This window comes from Orbicella faveolata, unplaced genomic scaffold (genome assembly GCF_042242905.1).
Source record: "Orbicella faveolata isolate gen_17 unplaced genomic scaffold, um_ofav_v1 contig_46, whole genome shotgun sequence".
NCBI classification, from domain to species: Eukaryota; Metazoa; Cnidaria; class Anthozoa; order Scleractinia; family Merulinidae; genus Orbicella; species Orbicella faveolata.
Window position 1 is genome coordinate 32,949,536 of NW_028301576.1, and position 26,659 is coordinate 32,976,194.

At 37.8% G+C, this 26,659-nt stretch overlaps 1 protein-coding gene across 1 annotated transcript; it reads left to right on the forward strand.

The window, feature by feature from the left end:
- The first annotated feature begins 1,062 nt into the window (after positions 1 to 1,062).
- LOC110045438 (ATP-binding cassette sub-family C member 5-like) lies at positions 1,063 to 26,467 on the forward strand. The gene is made up of 32 exons (XM_089277505.1): positions 1,063 to 1,494; positions 3,851 to 4,157; positions 5,195 to 5,269; positions 5,627 to 5,788; positions 6,512 to 6,581; positions 6,778 to 6,881; positions 7,779 to 7,841; positions 8,844 to 8,928; positions 10,248 to 10,396; positions 10,773 to 10,880; positions 12,754 to 12,852; positions 13,033 to 13,099; positions 13,487 to 13,632; positions 13,706 to 13,777; positions 14,263 to 14,322; positions 14,734 to 14,798; positions 15,433 to 15,505; positions 15,602 to 15,679; positions 15,794 to 15,919; positions 16,352 to 16,441; positions 16,877 to 17,240; positions 17,829 to 17,912; positions 18,185 to 18,291; positions 19,592 to 20,323; positions 20,883 to 21,065; positions 21,201 to 21,387; positions 22,837 to 22,906; positions 22,975 to 23,053; positions 23,649 to 23,762; positions 23,936 to 23,981; positions 24,279 to 24,397; positions 25,063 to 26,467. The coding sequence occupies exons 1-32, from the start codon at positions 1,232 to 1,234 to the stop codon at positions 25,171 to 25,173; spliced, it is 4,458 nt and encodes a 1,485-aa protein (XP_089133631.1). The 5' UTR covers positions 1,063 to 1,231; the 3' UTR covers positions 25,174 to 26,467.
- The last annotated feature ends 192 nt before the right edge of the window (positions 26,468 to 26,659 follow it).

Here is a 26,659-nt window from a genome sequence, read left to right on the forward strand (position 1 = left end):
AAGCGAATGGAAGCCTTTTTCGTCAATAAAGATGCTTGCAATCTGTTTCCTTTTCCTTTTAGATTGACCACATGATTAACTTTGGCAAACATTTGCTTTTAAATGAAAAAAGACGCTGCTTTCGGTACATTAATTGTAATGTTATGCAAATTGTTTCGATCACCGGCAGATGCATATCGCCCGAAACTGGTTTTACCTCCGCCTACTGTATGTTTCTTTTGGAAGGTTACAACTGTAGCACACATTATTCGTTCAATATCGGCAGTTTCATGTGGAAGACCCTCAGCCGAAAAAAAAAAACCATATCATGTTTGGCGTAAATATTCGAGCACGACCATTTCATGTAAACAGGCATAGGTAAAAGTTTAAGTCTGCATACGAGCCAAGTGGCCCATCAGGCCGGAGCTTATCCCGGTTTCTGTAGCATGAAGCGACTAGGACTATTTCTACTCCCCTCTGGATGGGATGCTAGTCCATCGCAGGGTTACCCCCAGCATTAAGTTCGCCGGTACCCATTTATACACCTGGGTGGAGAGAGGCACTGTGAGAATAAAGTGTCTTGCCCAAGAACACAACATAATGTCCCTGGCCAGGGCTCGAACCCGGACCGCTCGAACAGGAGACGAGCGCACTAACCATGAGGCCACCGCGCCTCTTCAACAGGCATACTCTACTTTAAAAATAACCGTCTCATCGCAGTATTTCTTGAAATCCTGGTCTGAGACCAGGTAATGATAAGAAAGCGCGAGCAGTTGGCGAAACCTCATGATCGACTGTCGCAGAGTTGTGGCATAAATATTACGGCAAGATAATTCGACCGTTGTATTTCTTACCCTTGTGCTTGTAATTCCAATGGGTACAATTGCCCCTAGTTTTTTACCTCCAGATTTATAGATGAATCGTCCGTTTCTTATCACTTATTATGGCACATACCTCTGAATAAAACACATACTGTGACATCATTTTGCTTCGAATGTTCCAACAGTCGTCCGCCACTACAGCGAGTCCGTTCCGTCGTTCATTCCTGCATTTGTTCAGGATCAAACTGCACGCGGTATAAGCCTGGGAACAAGATGATCGACGCTAACTCGACTATCAGTGTTTGACCGAAATTTGCATCACAAGGACGACGTTTGTTATGTTCTTAGAAAATTATCAGCTAGGGGTTAATTAGTTCAACGACTATCTCTTTCAAATAAGACACTTGTAGTGATATCTCTGCACGAACTGAATGGATTCTGAACAATTTAGCGCAACCAGTACAGATCATGAAGACAGACCTTCGAATTTAAACTTACACGACGAACCTTTGCCTCAAGTTCGATTCAGCAACGACGAAAACAATAAGCCTGTTCAACTGATCAGCATAAAACCACTTGTACAGGATGATGTCGGTGAACGAAGAGCAGAAAGCACTGACAATGAACAAGAAATGTCAAGGCCAGTTGGTCTATCCAAATACAACTGGAAGAATTTCTTACCATTTGCACGGAGGTACGTAAGTTACGTGAGCCTAACTAAGAACTTCTAAGCTGATTTAAGTCGAAGCTTCGTTTTCTCTTTAAGTGATGACTCACTACTCCTCATCTTATTTGTAGCTGATATGACATCACTGCTTTGAAACGACAAGTTGAATTATTTAATTTGCAAACAGAGGTAAACAACTTGGAGATAGCTAGCTCATTGAAATATAAGCTTAGAAACCAACTGCAATGTCAACAGTGGCAATAACTTTATCTAACGAGTTCGAAAAGCTTAACCGATAACCTCTGCTATAAACACCTAGCTAAAACTGAGTTACTATTAAATAATAGCTAAAAATTAATAATCATAAGTGGACTCAAATCAAGCTTACCATTTTTCTTGAAATAGTTCATCGTTACGTAATTAATTATATGAGAAAACGAACCTCTTAACCTAAGTTTAGATATATATATTTGTACAGTGCAGATGACATTTTACTCTGCTGTTTTTATGATTGAATAGAAAAAAAATGAGTGTTTGAGGAGGGGGGGTGGGGGTGGGGAATTGGCCAAACTTATACCAGAGAATTTATATTAGGAGATGATTTATTCATCTGAGATGTGCTGACTAACAGCCGAGGGTAACAAAATTGTGAAGATCATATTGTGGAGCACATCTTATAGAATCATACTACGAAGAATGGCGGTTTTTATACTAAAGACGCATTATCCGTCTGGACAAACTTGGGCAAACATTTGTAGTTTGTCTGGTTATGCATCTCTAGTATGAAGACGGCCACAAGACATCCTATGCGTCTAGACGAACTATCTCTCCTAGTTCGTTGTTCAAGACGAATTTTGAAGTATAGACAAACTACAAATGTTTGCTCAAGTTCGTCCAGATGGATAATGCATCTTTAGTATAAAAGTGGCGAGGACGCATTATCCTTCTGGACGGATAATGCGTCCTCTAGTAAAAAAACAGCCAATCAAATGTTTATGATACAAATTGGTTGAGATATCTTTTTCATCATATTTTATCGAAATCTGTTTGAGTTTATGTTGTCATCACTGGGCTTATTTGCATATTTTAAAAACTTGAATATCTCTGGAATGGAAAGAGATTTTTGAAAATAGTAAACAGTATTTGACTTACTTAACAGCTACTTGGAACAGAATGCTAATTTCATGGATCACATGTACTAAAGCCATCTGCGGTCAAGTGTTGATTGACATCTTGATTGATACTTTATTAACATCTAGAGCGATACTCGGCTGACACTCAATCAATGTCTCGATCAACATTCAGTCAATAGTTAGCATTTGGTCAATAGTCGAGTGTTGACTGACTCGTATGTATTCATCGACACTCGATGGCATGTCTGCAAGAATTAGTCAACTCTCAACCAACTGTTGACCAAGATGCCGATCAAGTGTCAATCAAGTGTTGTCAAGAGCATTGATCAACACTTGACCACAGAGGTGTTTAGTATACATGATCCAATTTTGTCATAGTATTCACTTTTAAGTACTAAAGATGTTCTTAAGTACAGAGAGAAGAAAGGGAATGTGTTTTTCTCAAGAATTTATACTATGCGTAATGAGGGGGTAATGTATTGCCTTTGTCATAAGAGTAACGTGAAACAAATATAAGAATTTTGGTTCAGTTTTTTTGTGTTTCTACCATTGTTTCTCATGAGAAGTCAAGTTATATTTGAGGCCACTACATTCACATGGGTGTTACTTTCTGAGAGTTTCTACGTCTGGGATTTGCTTACAACCATGAAAATTAATCACTACTTTTGGATGGTCACTGGTTTTGGAGAGTTGTCACTATGATCTATGGTTTCATTTGATTTGAAACGTAATATATAATAATAGTAATGATAATAAAAATATTAGTAATAATAATAATAATAATAATAGTAATAATAATTACTTTTAAGAATTATTTCTTAATTGATAGCGAAGCCACAAAATTGGAACACAGAAATAAACTGTTCCAATTCCATGATTATTATCAATACTACTATACAGTGGAACCCCGCTTTACGTCCACTCCTCTTATATGGCCACCTCATTATTACGGCCATTTTATTCTGGCCTGAACAAAAGCTCAGTCAGCCATTTTCTTGTTTAAAGAATCCCTTTAATACAGCCACCCCATTTATATGGCCAGATTTTTGTGTCCCGTTGGTGACCAGATTAACAGGGTTCCACTGTACTATTATGTACTCTACTATTCCGAAGGTATTTAGTGGCTGGTCTGGTAACTCCTTCGTTGTTGTTACAGTACTTCAAATGATATCTGATGTAAAATCTAAAGGTACATAATTATTTAAATCAAATGTCTTATCAGCTTACATTATTATGTTTGTCATTTGTAGAGATCCTTCTAAACCAGCTATTGATGAAGCGGGTTTCCTGTCCTTGATGTTTCTCACCTGGGCATCTCCAGTCATCAGCAAGGGTTTCAAGAAGACTTTACAGCTGGATGATTTTGATAAAATTTCTCCTTATGAGTCAGCTGAAGTCAACTTTAAACGCATCACTAGACTATGGAATGATGAAGTCAAACAAAAGGGACTTGAAAATGCCAGCATGCACCGAGTACTTTGGAGAGCAGTGCGAACCAGGATATCATTTGGGATTATCTTTTTACTTGTATCTCAACTAGTTAGCTTTCTTGTGCCAGTGAGTAAAATCATTATCTTGATTGACATGTTTATTTTACTGGAAGAAACCTAGCACCATTGTGTGGTTCCAGAAAAGATCCATACCCACTCCAAAGAAGGTTATTGGATATTCTAAGGGGGAGGGGGATGTCAAAAGCCAAAATGTTTAAAGGAAACTAAAACTGTAATTTCCAGAGGGATGGAGGGAGGTGTTCCAAACCAAAAACCCTCCATGGGAGGGGTATGGATGTTTTCTGGAACAGCACATTTTTAGCACAAGGTTAGTTTTCTGGAATTTTGTTCTTAGATCCAAAAGATGAAAGAGGGAAAAGCGATACAATGAAATTTAGATAATGAAACCTGTGATTATTATTGGTTAAAAGGCCTTTCTTTGGTTAGATGGGAGGGGAGTGGAGAGGAGAGGCAAACATTGTTGGTGTCAATGCACTCAGTGTATATTAGGGTAACAAGTGGTAAAATCTGTAACTTGGTGAGATGTTGAGATCCTCGTAATTTTAAAAATCTGACTGATAAACCAGTATTTTAGAACCTGAGATGGAAAGAAACACAGAAAAAGAAACTTTGTGACTCATTACAAAGCCTTCTAAGATTTCAGATCAGATCAAAAGTTTGAGAAACCTAAGAATTGTTCTTGGTACCATTAGCAATCTTTTATATGGAAGGGACTTTGCATTTGAACTTGGACCACATTAGTTTATGCAGCATGTCAAATTCAGGGTCATCATAACAAGCCCACTACAAGCAAAAATCACCATTTACTTTACAGTCTCTGTTGGTCTCTCTGAGGTAATCATTTGTGGTGTTTTAGGAACAGATGGGAATTTAAATCAGCTACCTACTCTAACAATAAAGCCGTGAATTTAAGGTTTTTGACAACCCTGTAATTAATAGTTATAACTAAGAAGTTCTGCAGTTGTTAAATACATTAAAAGTCTTTGTTAGTATCTCTTGAACCAAATTATGTAAAGTTATGCAAAGCTTTTGTATTAAATTATGTCACTGTTTTACTAGTTAATTTGGACATGTTATTAACAGGCACTCTTTGTTCGTCAAATTCTGGAATATGTAGAAGAGAAAGACTCAGTATCAAAAGTGGAAGGAATTGGTTGGGTAAGTTTGCTGTGTTCTACTTATACAGTTAAAAACAGAGTTACCAAAAGACCCATGAAGAAATAATTTTATTAAGAAAACATTTCATGGTAAGGGAGAAGTTTAGGCCTTTGCATGTTCAACCTTCACACTATCATTAAATTAAATGAGCTTTTTCAGTGACGAATTGAGGACCTGAATTTTCTGATGGATTGTGATAGAAATATCTCTCTTACCAGTTAACCTCTTCAGTCATTCGGGTTCGGGCTAGAATGAAGTGACCTTGATAATGAGGTGACTGTATTAATGTGGTGGCTATAAGGTGGGGTTCCACTGTATTCCAAATATTTAGTGATCAATATTTGACCAATTTGGCAGGTTATTGGGCTTCTACTGGCAGAACTAACAAGAAGTGTCTTGTTGTCAATGGCTTTCTTCACAAATGCTCGCACTGGAGCTAGAGCAAGGGCTATGGTTCTTACACTGGTTTACAACAAGGTGTCAAAACTGAGGAATGTGGGAGATAAGTCTATTGGAGAGGTGAAGAATTCTGCTGTGCCTGATTTTGCTATACAATGGAATAAAAGCTTTGTGTACACAGGCATCTCTCTTACATGAAGAAGCCATAAATCCATGAGATCACTACGTAGCATCTGTACTGCTGGTATAGTCAGAAAATTATGCTGTGCAGTTATTTATTCTGAACCCCCTTTGCACTTTCTATATAACAAGCAAAGTTCATGCTTGTTCTCGCAAGATAACAAATGAGCCATGTACAAAATATGCCAAGACGAACACCTCAGATTTTGAAAAGATCAAGAGTCGTCGTTGAAGATGAGGCAAACAACACTTGGATACAGAGGATACAGATGTACTCAACAAAACTACTTGATAGTAAATATCTAAGTGTGACTCTTGTGTTAAAATATCCTGATTCTTTTATTTGTTTTTATTGTGTTCAATAAGTTTACTTGTAAAGTACGATTTGATTTTGTGATATTAAGCCTGAGTTAAAACGCTCTTGGAGTGTCTATAGGAACTTTGTATGTGAAATGCTACACACTTCTTTGCCCGGGCAAATTGCTTTCTCTCAGCAATTTATTTCTCAGCTATGAGTGATCAATGTGACAGTGGACATTAGGTACTTTCAAATTCCTTTAATAAGACAGAAATGATCGTGCCTGAGTCATGTAATGCAAATGTTATGGTTGTCTTGATTAAGCAGTTTATGCAAAACTCTGTATAATATACATTCTATTTCAGTTTGTCAACTTGTGTGCCTCTGATGCTGACAGAGTCTACCAAGGAGTAGCACTAAGTAGTTTTGTTCTAGGTATGTATGCTTGTAAATATATTGCTGTTTGTAACAATAAGTAAATAGGTTATTTGCAGTCCTCTCAGCCCTCCTGTGGGACTTAGTGGCCTAATGATTGGTGCATGCGTGTGACAGGCCTGGTTTGTGTCTTGGCAAGCATTGTTCTTGGGCAAGACATTTCATTCTCTCCATTTCCCTCTTCCTATTTTTTTAGGTTTTCCTGTCATAATTGTTTGCACCATCATCTACACCATCATCTATATTGGACCATCAGCTCTGATTGGATGCGGCATATTTCTTTGCTTTTTCCCAATCCAGGTAATGGTGAACTAAATATTAAGCAGTTAAACAGAACAACCCTGCCTTAAATTCTCCTTGTTAATATGACCTCCTCATTACTATATTCACTTACTTAGATTTAGTGTAAAGTAAAACTTAGTCAGTCGATTCCTTGCACCCCTTTATACAACCTCTTTTAAGGTTCACCACTGACTGCAGTGTATATTGAATCTAATAACAAGGCTTCATTACTTTTGGCTACTAAGGAATTGCTGGAGATTGAAGAATCACCACTCATACCTTAAGTCATTCCATTTTGCAGTTTGTTTTGCTTTACCATTCTACATGAGGAATGCAAAGAACTTGGGCTTGTTTGTCATCCAATCAAAACCAAAACCAACTGTCACTCACTCGCACACATTTTCATGGGCCTTGTGTCAGCTTCATGTAGTAGCTTGGAGTTTTGATTGGTTCACTGGATTGTCTGTGTCTTTTTTGATTGACCAGAGTAATTACCTTGGTTCTGGTTCCATGATACTCAATTAAAAACTGCCCCATAGCTGTGGTCACTTAAATACTCCTCTATCACTAATGTGAAGTAGAGTGGAATGTATTACACATCAACAGAAGTAATGATTGAAGTTTGAAGTTTCTTAATTTGCTAAAACAATTATAATTGCATCAAAGAATTAATTAGGTGTTCTAATTTGTAGGCTTTATTATTAATTATTAGATGTTATTAGTTTAATAATTATTTTTAGACTTGAGATAAATAAAGTTTATAAGCATCATGTCAATTACATTTTGGTCTTGAAGCAAATCCTAACAGAAGGAAATGGTCAAGCAACACAATGTTCAGATAGTGGTGTTAACTTGAAAACTACAGGAATAGTGGGTAAGATGTTAATATTGAGTGATTTGTATCGATGTTTTCAGGCTGTTGTTGGAAGACTTCAAGGCAGATTTCGTTTCAGAGCAGTTGGAATCTCTGATCGGAGGGTAAGAACAAGTAGATACTGACTGGTACAGAATAAACATTAAAGCAATCTTTACACACTTGGTTGAAGATAGGAAAGCCCAGCCTGGTGAAAATAATTCAAGAATTAATGAGGAGTTTATCCATTATCCTAATCAAGATCCTCAAAGATCTTCAGGGGTTTCATTAGAAGCTGGCAACTGGCGAAAATCCCCGCCTACTTTGTCAGACTTTGCCTCTTGCCGCTGCCTACTTTGTCTGTATTTTCACTCAAATTATTAAAAAAATTCATCAGTTTGCTGCCTACTTTAGCTAGGTCATATGGCTATTTCAAAACCTATATAAAACCCTGGATCTTGGTCAAAAATCTTAAGGATATTTAAAAGGATCTTTAAGATTCTTGCCAAGATCTTCATAACTCTTGCCCACTGAAGATCCTACCTCAAAGATCTTGCTAAGGTCTTAACAACATTTTTCAGGTAGGGATCTTTGCAAACATCTTTTATTTATCGATCTTTACAAGATCATTCAAAGATCTTTTACAAAGGATCCTTAGTAGTTGTAAAAAACTTTTGTAAGATCCTCAAAGATCCTGTTAAAAGGCCATCATCAAACAAAACGTTTATGAGCAGAAAAATGGCATGTGCGTTTTGAATATTGCAACATTCCTTACCCATCATCTGCAAAACAGCAGAGTGAAATGACCTAGTTTTGCTTATTTTGGTGAGCATGAAGTGTAATGACTGATTTTCTGGACCTCTCTTTGGAATTGAACATGCACTGTCATAACATATTTAGCATGAGCTAGCTTTTAGACCAGTAGGCATCCTAAACAGATCTACACAATTGTGACATTCAAATGTAAAATATAAATCCATTTTTTACAAGGTGATCAGTCATCCTCAGCATCTCTGTGGTCATTGCTAAAGCTCCCTAAAGGTTTCCCCAGGGAGAAGGAGGCAGTGGGAATCTCACAGATCACCTGTGTGTTTAATTTTTTCAGTTTCTGTTGGCTTACCTTGCAGGTGTGCATGATGAATGAAATTTTGAATTGTATCAAGCTGATTAAGATGTATGCATGGGAGAAATCATTTGCTAAAGCCATAAGTGGTATGTGTACATATACTTTGTCCAAATTATTTATATGCCTTGGAGAGTAACTATAATTCTTGACATGCAGTATGCCAGACCTGCTAAGTCTCGCAGTAATGGGCCGCAATACTCACTGATAATTTGTGTGATTTTATCTCACAATTTTGTTTGACTTCCAAGACTTACAGTGAAGACTGAATAGCTCAGTAAGGTAGCAGTGGGAACATGTTCTCACCACACTTGGATTTAAGTTTTCCATGCTAAGTATAATAATAATAATAATAATAATAATAATAATAATAATAATATATATTTTTTAATAATAATAATAATAATAATAATAGTAATTTATTGTGACAAAAACTAATAATAATAATAATAATAATAATAATAATAATAATAATTTTAATAAAATTTAGTTTGCTAGTGACCCTGGAAAGGGAACAGCATAATTATTCCATATGGAGCACAAAACGGCAGATTTTGCAAGTGCTAAAAACAATGTCCATCTCCTGGTTTGAGGAACCCATTTCTTGGAGTTTCCTGTTCATTTTGAAATTGCTAGATTTTCCTTCTTACTGTACTATAAAACTTGGAAATAAGATAAAGAATTTTGGTGAGAAAAAAAGTATTTTCAGCAACATATTTTGTATGTAGCTGCTATTAGAGGGGGGCATTGGGATTTTCGGTTTTGCGGTTTTGGCTATTTTTTAGATCGCTTTTTCAGTTTTTCTGCCAAAAGACTTCAGTTTTTCGGTTTTGGTGTTCATTGCGTTTTCCGGATTTTTTGCTTTTTAGAGGAGGGGAAAGGCAGTGAGAATTTTTGAAAGCAAAACACCTTTAGATGTAAAGTGAAAAGGGAAGAGAGAATCCTGCAAAAGCTAAAAGATACTAAAAGATATGAAGACTTCAGACAAGTCCATGACATTCACAAATACTTTGATAAAATTATTTTTAGTGTAGTTATCTCTGTATGACCCTCTTGTCACCTTTGTATCGGTTTTTGACGGTTTTGAATGCAGTTTTTGGTTTTGGATGATTTTTTTCTTCAGTTTTGCAGTTTCTAATATACCCCAATGCCCCCCTCCTATTATGTAGATGTACGTGGAACTTAAGAATGTGTGAAAGAAGGCAAACACTAGTTTGTTTGTTACACATTCAGTAGCAGTTGGTGTGTATTGGCCACAAATATAGTGCAGTGTTATAAGAAAGTCGTTTGATTCTTCAGACTAAAATTAGTTTTGTTTGGAATTAAATTTAATTATTGATTAGTCTCATATTATTAACTACTTGATTGCCATTTGATGATGATGTCCATTTTGTTGTTTATTTTGTAGCTATTCGACAACTTGAACGAAAGGCTCTTGTCAAGGGTGCTTTCCTGCAGGGTTTAAACATTTCACTAGCATTGATTTGTCCTACACTTGCCACTGTGGGAACATTTTGTGTACATGTAGCTGCAGGAAAAGACCTCACTACTTCACAAGTATGTCACAAATTTAGTTTTATACCTTGTTTAGCTCTAGTTGTGCTTTTCCATTTTCCCACTGCTGGAGTTTCTCTCCTGTGCTCTCCACAGCTTGCCTTGACGTGCTTTGCCTTACATGTTCGCTATCATTTGTCCTCTTCTTTGCTCTGCTCTCTTGCCCTTCCTTTCTCCTCCACTTTTATTCCAGTTAACAGAAATTCTGTGGCCACTTCATGCAATGGGCAGAAAGTGGACCTGGCATTGATATGTGGGACAGCTAGAAAAACAGTTATATATAGTTGAAAACTCTAAACTTATGAGTTGACCTCTTGGTCAAATATCTCATAATTACAGCTCAACATATATTTGAGTTATGCATCATCATTCTTTTCAGGCATTTACAGTGACAACAATATTCAATGTTCTGTTGTTTTCTTTGGCTATTCTTCCATTTGGCATTAGAAGCATCTCAGAGGGCAGGATTGCACTGAGGAGGCTTAGGGTAAATCTTAGGTATCTTAAAGGAGCTACATCATGGTTTGCGCATCTTGAAAAGTTTAGCCTAAATTTATACATTTGTAATCTTTTCCATCCTTAACCATCCTTGTTTTTATCGTTTAATACTATGACTGGTGCTTTTCTATAGCTGGTTTTCACATGATGTCAGTAAAATTCAAACTACAAAACTATTGATCTTCCTGAGATTTTACTTAAATGATGTATAAGAGCAGCTGAAAACTAATATTCATACAAATTTTCACTCCAAATGGGTTCTTGGTTTTGTGATATGCTGTGCTTGAATTTCCAAGCTTTTGCGTGACACAGCATTTACATGACAGCCTAGAGAGCTGTCATGAGGGTTAAAAAAGTGACTTATTCTGGGGAACTTGGCTATCTCAACAGTTCATGTCTTAGAAAAAGTATTATTTTAATGTTTTAGAGTTCCTTGAGGGATAAATTCACGCTTTTGTAGCAAAACTCAGTGACAGATGTTTCTGTTTGTTTCTGGCCGCCATGTTGGTGCCCGTACGGATGGGCACCAGCATGGTGTCTCCATACAAATCTCTATATATTTGGGTAAAAAATTTCTCCGCATATCTCGCATAAGAAAAATTGCTGTGACCAGAATTTTGGTGAGAGTCTTTGCATATTTACCTTCTCTCATTTCCCAGATTCTGGACTTTATCTATTGACTGGTTTTGACTTTTATTTTGATATATTTTGAATTGCATGACACTGAAAACCAGCAATTAGTAAACTACTATTTTAGGTTTCCTTTAATTTAAAGGTAATTTTGTACATTGCCAAAGCAACTCAAAGTGCCGTCAGTGTGATTGAGCTCCTTTAAGTCAGTATAATGAAAATCATATCATGAGAATGCAAGTATTGAGGGTTTCTATGCTTAATGCTTGATTTTAGAAATTACCTCAGGTAAAATGATTGTGTTCACTTGCATATCTCCTGGCTATAGAAATCCACCATTTGTTGAAATGGCATATATGTGTACCGGTATCTGTTCCATTTTATTCACAGTTATGCTTGGTTCATGGTCAGAAAAAAAAAATGATCTAGCATTCTTAAATTCTGTACTCTTGTTGTGAAAATATTTCCTCCAGCCATGACTGCATGTTATGAAAAGCTCAGCATGAACAAGAAAATTCAATAGATAGAATCACGTGGATAACACGTATGTATAAGTTACTTGTTGAAGAACCATGATCATGTTTTAGTGGTGGCGAATGGTTCATCAAGAACCATTTTTAGCCACTATGTGCATCTCTTAGTCTCAATTTTCTCACAAAGCTGTCTTGCAGTCTCAATTTTTTGCAAGGCTAAGAGAGTCTCAATTAAGTACAAATTTTTGTAATATGTATAAATGATGTCAGAATGTCCTAGAACCTGAACCTCTTGAGTTCAGATTAATTTTGAAATGCTTTGAAGTCTCAGTCTCGCAATTGAAGAAGACAAAATGTCTTGGGCTTGCACCAATCTTGCCTTCTGGCACTAGCTGGTGATGAAGATTATTATGGGATTTGATGTTACACTAGTGATGCTAGAGATGTGATTTAAAACCTTCCCTCACTGTTTCTTTTTCTAATTTGCAATTTGGTTCAATGTTTTCTTTGAGAGCTCTGGGTATATATGGAGGCTAAATTTGAAAGCATCAAAGTTCAGAAAAGTCAACATCAGATTCTTGGCATTAAAACGACAACATTTCTGTAGCATCAAAATAATATTCCTCAGTAGAATGGTTATAAAATTTTAAACATGATACAAGCAAACACCAAATGGTCAAGAAATCATTGTTTAAACAAAGTTTAAAGTAGGTATAGGTGAACTTCAGTTTTAAGGACCTTGTGGTTTTTGTTTTGTAGAGTTTAATGACCATGGAAGAACTTCAGCCTTTTGTTGAAAGGCCAACAGACCCTCAAGTATCTCTGTCAATATCAGAAGCTAGCTTTGCGTGGGACAAGGTACACAAATGAGATCGAAATACAGAAAAGTATAGTATAGAGATACCTGCAACTGCTCAGTGAGGTCATCAGTGGACAACTTCTTAGTTAATTCTGCAATCCGAGTTTTAACTGAGCAGGGTTCTCTTGATCATCCAAACCTCTGCAGATTGCTAAAGAGCTTATATTTTTGCCTGGTAGGTGCAATCTAAACAGGAAGGTATGTCACCAAAGGAAAATGGAGTTGCCGTCAAGGAGGAACAAGATGGTTAGTGTAGAGTCTCTGTATCTTAGTAGAGTTTCCAGCCATGTTTCTCTTCAGAAGAGGAGATTTTGAAATGGGTGAACCTATTTTCTAATTCTCATTTACTCAGTGTCGTATGATAAAAAATTAGAACTAGTTTTGAGAGTAAGATGGGTAACAAAACAACTGTGTAGTCTACAGAATAGCACATTCAGAAATCATGAAAGTTTTATTGAAATAAAGAAAACAAAAGTTTCTCTTACAAATGAAATGCCACAGGAATATCACATGGTTCTGGACTTAGTAACATTCTCTCTCAATAGGTATAAATCAATCGATTGACCTTCACATGCCTTGTAAGTAATATGAAATTATTTTACAAAGTCTAACCTGCAGTAACATTGTTTGCAGATATGAAGCTTATTAACGGAGGGCATGGCACCAAGGAGACTAAAGTAGCTGCACAGGGTGGCCCCCTCAGGCGTGGTCCAGCTCCTGTTGAGGTCCAAACCACAATGGAACCAACACTGTTTGATATTGATCTGACAGTCAACAAGGTAAATTTCTGTACCCAGACAGGGCTACTTACTCTTTTTTATGTTCCTAATTCTTTTGGTGTGTTTTTGGCAGAAAACACTAGTTGGAATTTGTGGCAGTGTTGGAAGTGGTAAAAGCTCTCTATTGCAAGCTCTCTTGGGACAGGTTAGTTTTGAGTGCTTGTGTTATGATTAAATTTACATGTAAAAGAGACAAAAAAAGTTATGGAAACCAGGAGTGAAAGAATTACACAGAGGGAGATCACAATCTCTGACAAAGAAATCCAGAACAATCAGGCGGCCAGTAATCAAAGTCCCGATGAGGGCTTTTCTACTGTTTTTACCTCTATTAGATGGCCAACCCTTCTTAAGCAGCCACTATTCATTTCCCAGAGGGTGGCTGTTTAAAACGGGTTGAACTCTTCATAACATTTGACGTTGTACCTACCAACTTAATTAGCCCGTGCATTTTTCCAATATTGCATTGACGCTGCAATTATTATCTTCTTGATAAACAACGGCTTTTTAAGACATTAAAGTTAATAGCCGACGTTTCAGTGATATCACGACACTATTCTCATTCTCTTAAGTCATAATGTAAAAAATTCAGTTCTCCTGGATGTAGCAGTGTGTAGTGCATTTTTTGGTTAGATGCGGATTCAAAAAGGCAATGTGACGGTTGGTGGATCAACAGCATACGTCGCACAACAGGTGAGCTTTTGACATATTTATTTCTTGATAAATCCACAAGAAACTCCATACAATATTTTTAGCCATGACTTCGACAAATTTCCTTGTCTCTGTACCTTTTGCCCTATTGAACTTAATTTATTTCTTGACATGAAACTCTTGGTGTTTTTTCGAAATCCACTTGGTCCTGCTATGTGATTACAATATTATTACAGTTGAACCCCGCTATGTCGAACTCTTAAGGGAAACCAAAAATCGATCATTATGTTGGGAGGTCTGAAATAGCTGACAGTAAGGGTTACCGATCGTTTAGCCCCAAGTCGATTCACCCCCCCCCCCCCTGGGATTAACCCCTAGCCAGTTAGCCCCCAACTAGAAGTTGATTAGCTGATTTGTAGCAATACCCTTGACTTGTACATTGTTATGCTGTAGGCTTGGATCATGAATGCCACAGTCAGGGATAACATTCTACTGGGAAAACCTTACAATGAGGCACGGTGAGTCAAATGATCCGCAATCACTAGTGGGCGTGGCAGATGAAGAAATCAGAAAGAAATGCGAGAGAAAATTACTCACCTGCTATGTGAACGACTAACAGATGAGAAGTTTTCTGTTATGTCTGACTTACGTGTACCACTGACTGAATGATTTTGGTCTTAACTTCTCAAACTCAGTAATTCATCAAGTTTAAACATAGGAAATCATGACCATGACGGTGTTTGGATATCTGATCTTAATTAACATAGATTTTTGCGATTTTAATTCTCCGTTTTCCCCTTAGTTCTAGTTTCGATTGAGAAGATATATCAAACACTCAAGACAGTGTTTGACCACATTTCCAAACACCTTGAAGTTCGTCAAAAATACTCCGCTACGCGTCTTCTTTTCAACTCTCTTCTCGGTGTTTGAAAATGTGGTCAAACACTGTCTTTGGTGTTTGATATATTACATAAAGAGAATGTGAGCCTTGTGGGAATGTGGTCTGGACTTTGGTATCCGACTGACAGGTGAAGTGATTAGGAAAACATTGGTCCTTGTTTCTTGCCTTCTCAGCGTGAATATTGCACCAGGGGTTCAGTTTGACTACAGACAAGTAACTCGTTTTTCATTCTTTGTAATGTTCATTTTCAGATATAAAGCTGCGTGCTTTGCTTGTAGCTTGGAGCAAGACTTGAGTATATTACCTAATGGCGATCAAACAGAGGTAAAAACAATTACATCAGTCGTTTTGTTTGTCAGCATTGCTTGCATTCTGGCTTTTTTACAGGCTATGTTTTTTATGGTTGATGTCTTTCCTCAGATCGGTGAACGAGGCATAAACCTGAGTGGAGGACAGAAGCAGAGAATTAGTTTAGCAAGAGCACTCTATTACGACATGGTGGGGAAGTCATGTTCAGAACATTTTCAGTTCAATTTAATTTGGTGTTCACCGTACTGTACTATTTGTCCCATGCTGTTTCAGTCTTCAATGTTTTGTTTGTCTTGTATCTAGGACATCTATTTGTTGGATGACCCATTAAGTGCAGTTGACGCTCATGTTGGGCAACACATTTTTAAACACTGCATTAAAGGAGGACTCTGGAACAAGACTATTCTTTTCGCTACACATCAGCTGCAGGTAACAGGAAAGCCATTTTTTTTGTAGGTTTTACCCTAGGATACCAGCAGCTCCACTTTTTCCTTATCCAGTCGAGCGTGAAGTGAAAAAAAAAAACCACTAGATCGTTTTTCCCACCCGCTGTTGTTGTTGTTTTTGTTTTATGCTCCACGCGTAAAGAAACAAGGATAGAGTGCTTGTAGTACCAGACTTTATTTTGCCAAAGCAATGTCTGTGATATCCGTGGAAATATTGACGAATTCATCACTGATATTCCAGCACTTTGTTGATGAACGCAAGAAATGAATATACCTTTTAAGTTTACATTTTATTGCCGGTTATTCTTTACCTTATCAAAATGGCGTAGAAGAGAGTTTTTAATTATTTACCATACCTCTTTTGACTGGAAGTGATCAGATAGTTCTAATGCTATGTTGTGTTTTTTCTTTACAGTACTTGAGTCAATGTGACATTGTGTTGTACATGAAAAATGGCAAGATCGCTGAGAGAGGGACATACGATGAACTCATTTCCAACAATGGGGTAAACAATTTGTCACTAAACTTTTCAGGCCACAAAACCGGCGAGTAGTTTCTAGAACTAAAAAGAACGCTTCATATTGTTTATAATTCGCATTTTTTTCTGTTGCCAAGTTTCTTTCAATAGCTTTAACTCCTGCGGTCCCCTTTAACTATAGGCCGTTCACAATCCCGCTTTTTAAGAGTACTGCAGGATAAAGGACCTTTTTATCAAACAGTTTAATTGTGAAGTAGTTTTGATACAGCTTTTCAATTATGCAAATCTATTTTAACCTGGAAAAGAAAATTAAGAAATAAACCCTTAAGCGAATTTTTATATTCTTTACTTACCTTTTCTAATTTTATTTTTTGTCGAATTTTATTTCAATTTTCATCATAACCCTGGTGCAATTTTAGTATTTCATTGTAATCAGCTCTACATGTCTTTATTTCTTTGTAGGAATTCGCCACTTTGATTCGCCTGTTCATTAGAGACGTGGAAGAGGAGCTAATGGAGGAAGAGACTGATGCCTTTATTCCTGTATCTGAAGCTCAGCGGCGGCCGGACAGTCCGACCACGCCGCTAACACCCTTATCAACAGATGGTATCAGCAAACTGTTTGAACGGCAGCTGTCAGCGAGTCACAGGAAGGCTTCAATTCGTGACAGTTTGAGTGAAGGCCACTTTGAGCCGTTCAAACTAAACGACCGGGTCAGCAGACGCTCTCATGGGAGTGCCCGGCGGCGGAGTCTGAGGAAGTCTGGGTTGGAGGTTGAGGCGGAAGCTAGGAAAGAGGAAGAAGAGAAAAAGAGAAGAGAGGAAAGTGGGTACTAATATCACATGGCACTGTTTTGTTGTAAATTCGCGGATTTCATTGGTTCTCTCATCATCATGTACTGTATTCGCTAGTGAGACGATGATCGCAGAAGGGTCTCCTTGAAAGGGGAAATAGTTCTTGATTTTTTTATTTAAAACTATCTCAATTTGTACTATCCTCTTTATCCTCCATGGTTTAGACGGCTCGCCCCAGTTTTCTCTGAGCGATAGCAAACCAGGTTCCAGTTTGTTGTCTGCTTCACTATCGACTTGTATGTAGGAAAGCACGCACTTACCAAATGTTTTTGTTTTTCGTCAGTGATTGGTAGAGGTAATCGTATGAACGCGAGTGCAGTGAAGGATTTACACAACGAGTAAATCCATAGTTACTCGAGCTTTCATACGATTACTCAGTTATTATGTTACTGAGAAAATTACGAACACGCCTGCATTTATTTGCACTGCAGTGCAAATTAAAAGTTAACGATAAATTGGCCTGCTCTCAGGCAATCACAATGAAGCTCGTGTTCTACCTGCCATCATATGTTTTGGTTGAACGAAAGGGAAATGTATAAAGGATATATTTTTTTCACAGCTGGCAAACTTGTACAACAAGAAGATCGAGCTGAAGGAGCTGTGACATTGGAGACGTACAAAACCTACATGAAGTCAGCCGGAGGTGAATGAACATTCCTGATGTGAACTAAAGTACAGCATAGAAATCATATTTAGAAGGCCGCTTAGGAAAACGTCTGCTAAATTCAATTATACTCCCATTATCTACCTGCCTTCATTTATTAGGATCTAAACTATCTTTTACTGGGAGTAAATATGTGACGATCGAGTTCAGTTTCAAACAGAAACCGAGATATGCCAGAAGTCGGTTAACGCTCCCGGAAACGCTTAATCGTGATTTTCCTGATAATACACATTGTCTTGTGTATTCCGTAGGTTACAGTGTGTTTTTATTCCTGATGTTATTCGTGACAGTCTGTCTGTGTGGACAGTTGTTCGTGGACATTTGGCTCAGCGTCTGGTTAAATGCAGCTGCTGAACAGGTCAGACACTAGCAAATATCTGATGATTTAACTAACGGTTTTCAGTTTTCCTTAAGAGGACAAAATTGTAGGTTTTCTCCGCCAAAATTTTGTGCTGATAACATTGCTCTGGAGACATGCATGTAGCGTGAATAGTTGCTTGTTACGGGATCATCGATTTAGAATTTCCTTTCCCGTGCGGCACTAGGCCTTATTCGTATTCTCGGTATTGGACTGGAACTAGCATGCAACTGAGGCTAATACGGGGAGTCTTTCCAAATGCAAGCGGCATTAATCTCTTTTTGATGTTATTCCCTCGTAGGAGCCTCAATTGCATGCTAGTTCCAGTCCAATACCGAGAATACGAAACTGGTCTATTAAGGTCACTCCTCACATTTGCATTGCGCATCCTTACTGCGCATAATTTATGGCGTCATTAGCGCGCGCTCGTGCACGCGCATATTGAAAACATGACGGATTTGCCTTGATATTGAGCTCTATCAGTTGAAAAATGGCTCTAGCTCACAAACGAGCACGGGCACCCCAATTTTTTTTTCCTGTCATTGTAATCAACTAATCATAAGCTTTGCGTGAGAAAAGACTGATCTAATTTCTATTGCTGAAAATTGAATAAATGAGAAAAATAGCAGACACACTGTGGTCTTTTCTATTTTGCAGTCGGTAACCACGTCAAGAAATTTGGTTCAAATTTTTAATCAAGGATTTAGCTTTCTGCCTGAATCAAACTTAAAATGTTTATTTGTGTTCGACACAATGCATTGAGTGTAGTTTAATGCGTATTCTTTTGAGTCTGGTTTCACAAAGATTTTACAATTACTGGGAATACGTTCTTATAATAAGTATCAAATAATGCTAAAATGGGGCATTTTCAATGCCTCACTACTCCTTAATGAGCATGGGCAGCCCCTTTTTTATTTCAAAATTGAAGTTATAATATGACAAATATTCAGTGGACAAAGTTTGAACAAAACTCTATGGTCACTTTTATTTCAGAGGAATTACCTTAAGTTGAGTTGCATAAAGAAAGATGGAGGCATAGGCTAGTGTTGTTGTGGTTATTCTGAGTATTTAGAGTTCCTCGTGTCTTCAAATGTTGTTTTTAATTTACATTGGAAACCCGTTAGATCTCTTCATATATTTTTTATAAACTTTCAATTAACTTTTACACCTGCTCAGCTCAACATTGAGACCTAATTATATCTGATCGAAAATGAAATTCCAAAATATTATTTTATTATTGTATTTATCTTATTGGCGTCATTGAGTTTGAATTATTTTGTTTGCTTGAATTCATTTTCAGAACAAAACAACTCCTGAGAGATCTGGCATCATCGCAGGCAATCCGTCAAATAATTTCTACATCCTCGTGTACGTTCTGTCATCACTGGCCTTCTTCATAGGCATCTTGGTGAAAACGTACTTGGTTGTGCATTTTACTCTGAAAGCGTCTTCGCAACTTCACGACAAAGTGTTTCACAAAGTTTCACGGGCAACTATGGCGTTTTTCGATACCACGCCCACTGGGAGAATCTTGAACAGATTCTCGAAAGATCTTGACGAAATAGATGTTCATCTGCCATTTAATATTGACTCAGCTTCTCTGAATATTGTGCGTATTTTGATTTCAATTGGCATGGTCGCCGCGGTGTTTCCATGGTTTTTAATCGGTCTGGCCCCACTGATTGTTATATTTGCGCTAATTAATCGCGTTTTTAATCGCTCATCTCGCCAGCTCAAGCGTATGGACGGGGTCACACGCTCGCCCATTTACTCGCATTTGACAGCCACGGTTCAAGGTCTCTCTACACTACACGCCTACAACAAGATGGCTGAGTTCAACGCAGTTTTGAAGGAACTCCTAGATAAGAACACGCGGCCGTTTTTCATGTTCTTCTCTGCTCAGCGGTGGCTGGCAGTTCGTCTGGACTTGTTAACAATTTGTATAGTCACCATTGCAGGTCTGATGGTAGTGCTTATCAAGGGTACCCTCCCGCCGGCTTTCCTTGGTCTTGTGTTGACTTACTCCATAAGGGTAAGAAAACTCAAAGTCACGCAAGACAGTTAAAGGAGCTCAGTCGTGGTATTTTGAGTTATTTTGGCCGCGTGCAGAATGACCTTTAAATTGAAGGGAACCTGAAAATAGAAGTTTACTTAGATAGAAATGCACCAAAGAGATAATAATAAACCATAAAGAAACAAGGATGGTTAAGGATGGAGAAGATTAACATGGATACAGATTACAACTGACGAACTTGAAAAATTGAGGCTTAACTTTTCAAGATACGCAAACCGTGACTTAGCTCCTTTAAATAAATAATATAATTTCGATATATTAAAATTCTAACGTGGCGCCGAGGCTTGGAAGAATAAAAGAACAACAAAAAATGCTTGTTCATGCCTTAACCTCAATGTGAGTTTCCTTGTTGTAGTTCTGTAAGCCTCAGCCTCTAACCGTGAACTATTAGATTCTTTAGTAGCCTGCAAGTGAAGAGCCTGCTCACAGGCTAGCGTGGAAGTTAAATTCTAAGCCTGCATGCAGACGTTCAACCCTTTCCTTTGTTAACTATTTTCCCCCTGTCTATCACACGCAGATGACAACCTTGCTCCAGTTCACCGTTCGGCAGGTGGCGGAAACGGAGGCGCGGTTCACAAGCGTTGAGCGAATCAGCTATTACATCCGGTCCGTGCCAAGTGAGGCCGAGCCAGAAATCCCGGATAAGAAACCTGCACCCAATTGGCCAGACGGTGGAGCGATAAGGTTGTCAGGTATTAAGGTAAATACGGCTAGAATTATTAAACCAGAGGTCTTTGAAAGTAGAAATATCTATGTACCTTGAAGAAAAATTCTCTTTTTTATGCTACCGTTAATGAATAACTACACAACTGACTGCTACTGTTATTTTAAACAGATGCGCTATCGCGATGGTCTGCCTCTGGTGCTGAACGATATCAATTGTGAAATCCGAAGCTGCGAGAAGATCGGTATTGTTGGAAGAACAGGCTCTGGCAAGTCATCTCTTGGTGTGTTGGTATGGCGACTAGTTGAACCCACAGAGGGAACCATACATATTGATGATGTTGACATAACTCAGATAGGTTTGTACACTGAACTAACAGTCTTAAACATGTCTGTTAAGAAATGATGTTTTACAGCGAAATGAACGGCACTGCGGCTTTTATAGCAGTTTGGTACATTAAGCATTCGACGAAACGTCTTTTAAGGTGCTCTTGGCCATTGAAGGCGGGGGTTAACACGAAGGCCGTATTTTGGCTGGGTATTATGGTTTTAACGCAAATATCTCGTTCACGTTTCGAGCAGTCAAAAATCTCTCTGCTCATCTCACATATCTACGTTTTGAGCTGTTTTGTAAATATTTTGGTGATTCTGGGGTATATTTGGGGATAAATATTTTTTCTCACAGGATTAGTAGAAACTGAATATATGGAAATAGGAAATTTTGAAGATTTGATGTTGTTTTAAAATTAGAATTTGAAGTTAAAATTTGGTACATGTACACCAAACAGTAGTCCACCAGCCCGGGTGCCCTTTCGGGGGGGGGGGGGGGGGAGGGGGGGGTTCAACTGTCTGGTGGTGTTCTAAAACTTTTTTTCCTTTTAATCCCTCTTTAGAATTCATAAAACTTCACTTAAATTCAGGTAGACCCCGCCTTAAGGTGATATGTGCATTTTTCTTTGATCTTTATTACAAGGCACTTTATTCCACTTCCTATTTTCTCTTGCTCCCGTGGAGTAAAAAGCAGCGGAAATTCAAGCTCGTACGCTGTTTGGCAGGTTTACTGCTATAGAATCAGTGAATGTGTTTCGCGAACGTCATCAAATCAGTATTTTTTAGTAGAATATCCAATTTCCTCTCTGAGACGTGCCTGGAAAGAATCACGGTAGTTGCATTCTAGAAAACAATTCCATGACTAGCAACATTTAGAAAATAGCCCAAAGAAAACACGCGCGCTGATTGGTTTAAAATCGTTTTCTGTTTAACAAATTGACGTCAGTTTTTCATGCGTCTGTCCTGTTATTGATCATGAATTTCGTCATAACATTGTCAAAGTAGCTCTGGATCCACTAGGTGATAGCCGAGTGGACCCGCAGACTACTTTGACAATGTTATGACGAAATTCATGGTCAATAACAGGACAGACGCATCAAAACTGACGTCAATTTGTTTTTTTTCGATAACAAATTGTTAAATTGTCCGCTCTCGCTCGTTGACGCATCGCATAAATTATAAATTCATGTGTCTGTCCGCGTATTGACAATGAAAATTAGCCAATGAGCGCGCGAGAAGTTCTGCAGTTATCAGAAAAAACTCGTTTGAAACGCAGAGCTGTTGGTATAATGATGGCGCGAGCAAAGAGAATTTACATTTTGATGATCAACGTAAACAAGTTGTTTTCTTTTTTTCGTTTAAATACTCGCCTGTCGACTCGATAGAAGCACGGAACATGTTTCCTATTTCGTAATGAACAGGACTACCATGATTCCTGGGCAGATAGTCTAACTTAACTTAAACATGTTCTATTGCAGGCCTGGAAGATCTTCGATCCAGAATAGCCGTTATTCCTCAAGACCCAGTGCTGTTTGTTGGAACTGTCAGGTATAACAACCTTCTTAGTCCAAATCATTGACTGCTACAGCTCTGATGTTACTTTTGTTTCTTGTCAGGTATAACTTGGATCCATTTAAAGAACATAGTGACAGTGAACTTTGGACAGCTCTGGAGAGGGCACATTTAAGAGAAATGGTAAGTCTTCTAGCTTTGAGTGTCGAGGGGAACAAACCACACAGTGAGTTTTTTATACCTTCCAACTAAAAAAAAGAAAGAAAAGAAAAAACTGCGAAAAACTTGTTTGCTTGACGCCGGCAGGGACGCATATTTTCCGCAGTTTCAAGGAGTACGACCTGATCACGTGTGAGTCGAAAGTTGTATTTTCATAATACAATATTGTCACATAATTCTACCTTATTTCATGTCATTTTTATAATTCCTTTGTACGTTGATTCATTTCATTTTAATTTTAATGTAACTTATTTAGTAGTATTAGCACTGAAAAGCCCCCATGGAGAGTGCTAATAAAATTTTTATATTTTAATTTTTTTTAAAGTTCAAGTTCTTGTTTCCCTAGGGAGTTAGAGAGTTTTGACCCATGACACGTGCACGTTCTCCTCCAATCGGAAAACGTATTTGAGTTGGAGGTATAACAATGCGAGATGTCTTTCGCATATTGGACGATAACGAAAAACGAAGAACGTGTACACTCCATTGACATCACAAAAGTGTCATACTTAAACTCAATTTAGAGAAGCCGTTATGATGGTGTTATTGGATTGATTTTCAGGTGGACAGCTTGCCAGCTCAACTCATGGCGCCTGTCGCTGAAAATGGCGAGAACTTTTCAGTTGGTGAGAGACAGTTGCTATGTATGGCGAGAGCGCTTCTTAGAAACAACAAGGTGAGTTTATTCAACACTGAAACAAGCAGTGGCAGCAAAGAAATTTAGACTGCTTTCTAGTTTGTTGTATTAGTAGAGTGTACGGTTGTCATGGAATGCATAGTGTGTGCTCATACGCTATTCTGCCTAAGTAACGTTGTTCTCATGTGAAGTGTCTTCGTTTTTTTTCTCAGATTTTATTACTCGATGAAGCTACTGCCTCCATTGACCCTGAAACAGGTGAAGCCGATTGAATTTCATCCTCTATTTTGTTTTTCCGTAGTTTGTTTTGCCTAACTTATCATTTAAACCTCTATGTTGTTGGTAGATCATAGGCACGCAATGCGTGTTCGGGTTGTTGATGGTAGACTCTAACAAGGTCGTACGGTACGTGGATGGATGAAGCAACTGACCTGTTGAAAGTTCATACTTGCTTAGTTGCGCTCCTTCAACCACATTAAATTATTTTTGCCATGTCGGTGAGGTTTTTCGACAAATGCAGGCTAAAAAAGCAAGTGTTTTTTAATAATCCAACAGACGCGAAAATCCAAGACACAATCCGGGAGTCATTTAAGAACTGCACTCTGTTAACAATTGCACATCGCCTGCACACAGTAATGGACTCTGATCGTATTCTTGTCATGGATCAAGGAAAGGTCAGTAAAACCACGTAACACTAAAAAAAATTTATTTGTTTTAACTTGATGAAACTAATTCGCTTCTTCAGTTATATGTTAGGCCCATAGTAGGTAACTTTGTTATTCTTTGATCATGAGTAATTACGAAAAATGAGATTATTGATTACTTATTTTCGGAAAGAAAACATCCCCAGATCACAGCATATAGACAATGTCTGTGTCTTTCACCCTTCCTATGAAATTTTACTAAAATCAGTGTTTTAGCAAATCCTTCCCTCATTCATTAACTTGTGGAACAATTGTCTGCTAAAATTATACCTTGACTTTGAACTGTACTCGAGGTAAAAGACTATTTCAGGTATGTTCTTTTGAAAAACATAAGACCTTATGCAAAATAACTATGATACCCTCGAGAAATAGCTACTAGTGATCTTCAAATGGCAATATTTTAAAACTAAATCTACCCCTATCTCCGTTCAGTGTTGGTGCCATAACCGACGTATCGCCATGAAAGTAACATTAAAGGAGAAAAGAGGTATAACTACAGATTCTGAGATAAATTCAGATTCAAGTCTTGCCAAGTAGCTGATTACAAGTAACCTGCCAAAGCAGTAAACTTGCATCTCTGCCAGTTTGTTTAGTAAGAGCAGATTGTTTTACAACTTTAATTTGCTGTGTTTCAGATTGCAGAGTTTGACAGTCCCGGTGTATTAATGGCAAATCCACATTCAGTTTTCAGTAAACTCGTACAAGCCACTGAACTAGAGGCCGAGGATCATTACCTCATAGAGTAGATATTATGCACGCATTGGACGACTCACTGAGTAGAATCAACAGCTCATAGAGCGGTTTTCAATTGAGCGTCGTAAAACCAAAACCAAACCAACTACTAATCAATTAGACTACTCAGCCAATCTAAAATCGTAGCAAGACCAAAACCACAACCAAAGTAATTGCCTGCTTACTTTCCACACTCAATTGAAAACCGCCCTAGCGACTCTAAAATATCCATAAATTAATGCCCGATTACAATTTCGGGGAAATTTTTAGGCCCGAATTCGGTATCCGAGAATGGATAGAACCACTGTATGCTGAGAACAGCCAAAAATGTCATGGACAGAACCAATTTCAAATTGGTTGTTGTAGACCAGGGCCCTGTTGTTTTGAGAGTATCTAACGCTATCCACGGAATAAATTGCCATCCCGTGAATAACGTAGTTGTTTTTGGTAACGCTTGCCCTCGGGATAGTGATTTAAGCGGAGGATAACGTTATCAACTCCTTGGACGACCAGAGCCAGTATTGAAAGTTATACACGTAATATCGCGGCTCGCGTTCCCACAGCATTTCTCGTTCTACTAAACTTCGTGTTTCTATAACTCGACAGAAACACGCGAAATGTTTTCTATTTCTTAATTAAAATATCTGCATGGTTATTACGCACAGTCGTGGGGCTGGGAGGCTGTTTTATATGATATTTTATACGAATATTTAAAAACAAAGCGTCTTACGTGCAAACGACTGAAAATATTTAAACCGATTCAAGTCATTTCGACTCTAAATTACATGATTGGTCGGTTTTTATTTCATCTCGTAGTTACATTGCTTCGCAGCTTTATTACGTGCATGTATAGAATTATGTTACAGACATGAACAATAAATGCATACGCAAAATACTGCATTTTTAAATGCAATAGTTTGCAATATTTTGTTTAAAAACCCCTAGCCATCGGGCTGTTAACTGAGGGAAAACAATATTTCTGTGTGCAGGCGGGGCAGTTAAACGAAGTTACATACCTCCATCGCGATTTATAAAAGCTATTTTAAGTTATATACAAGCATAATATATCATTTCATACAAAAATAATCGATCGAAATTTAGCTCAACATAAGATAAACTAATATAGAGTATACGTATTTGTAATAATTATGAAATGCTTCAATATTTATCGCTTGCTTTCTATAAGAGAAAAAAAAACGAATTATCCTGGTTCCACTGGTGCGCATTCAGTAGAAGGTGATAACTCCACATTGCAATGAGGAGACACTTACGCAATAGCACTGGAACTAATAAACAAGAGTTCATATAGCGTGTTGTTCGTTGTTTACCTGACTGGTTATCAAAGATGGCGCTAGTACGCCTGCAGACTAGGTCTGAGGACGGTGTTGCCCTTTGCCTTTTAAAACTGTGGTACAGGGAAATCATTGTTTTCAATATTTGCCTCATTAAGGTATACAGTTTCTAATAAAGCAGCAAAAAACATCAGAATTCTGAATATTG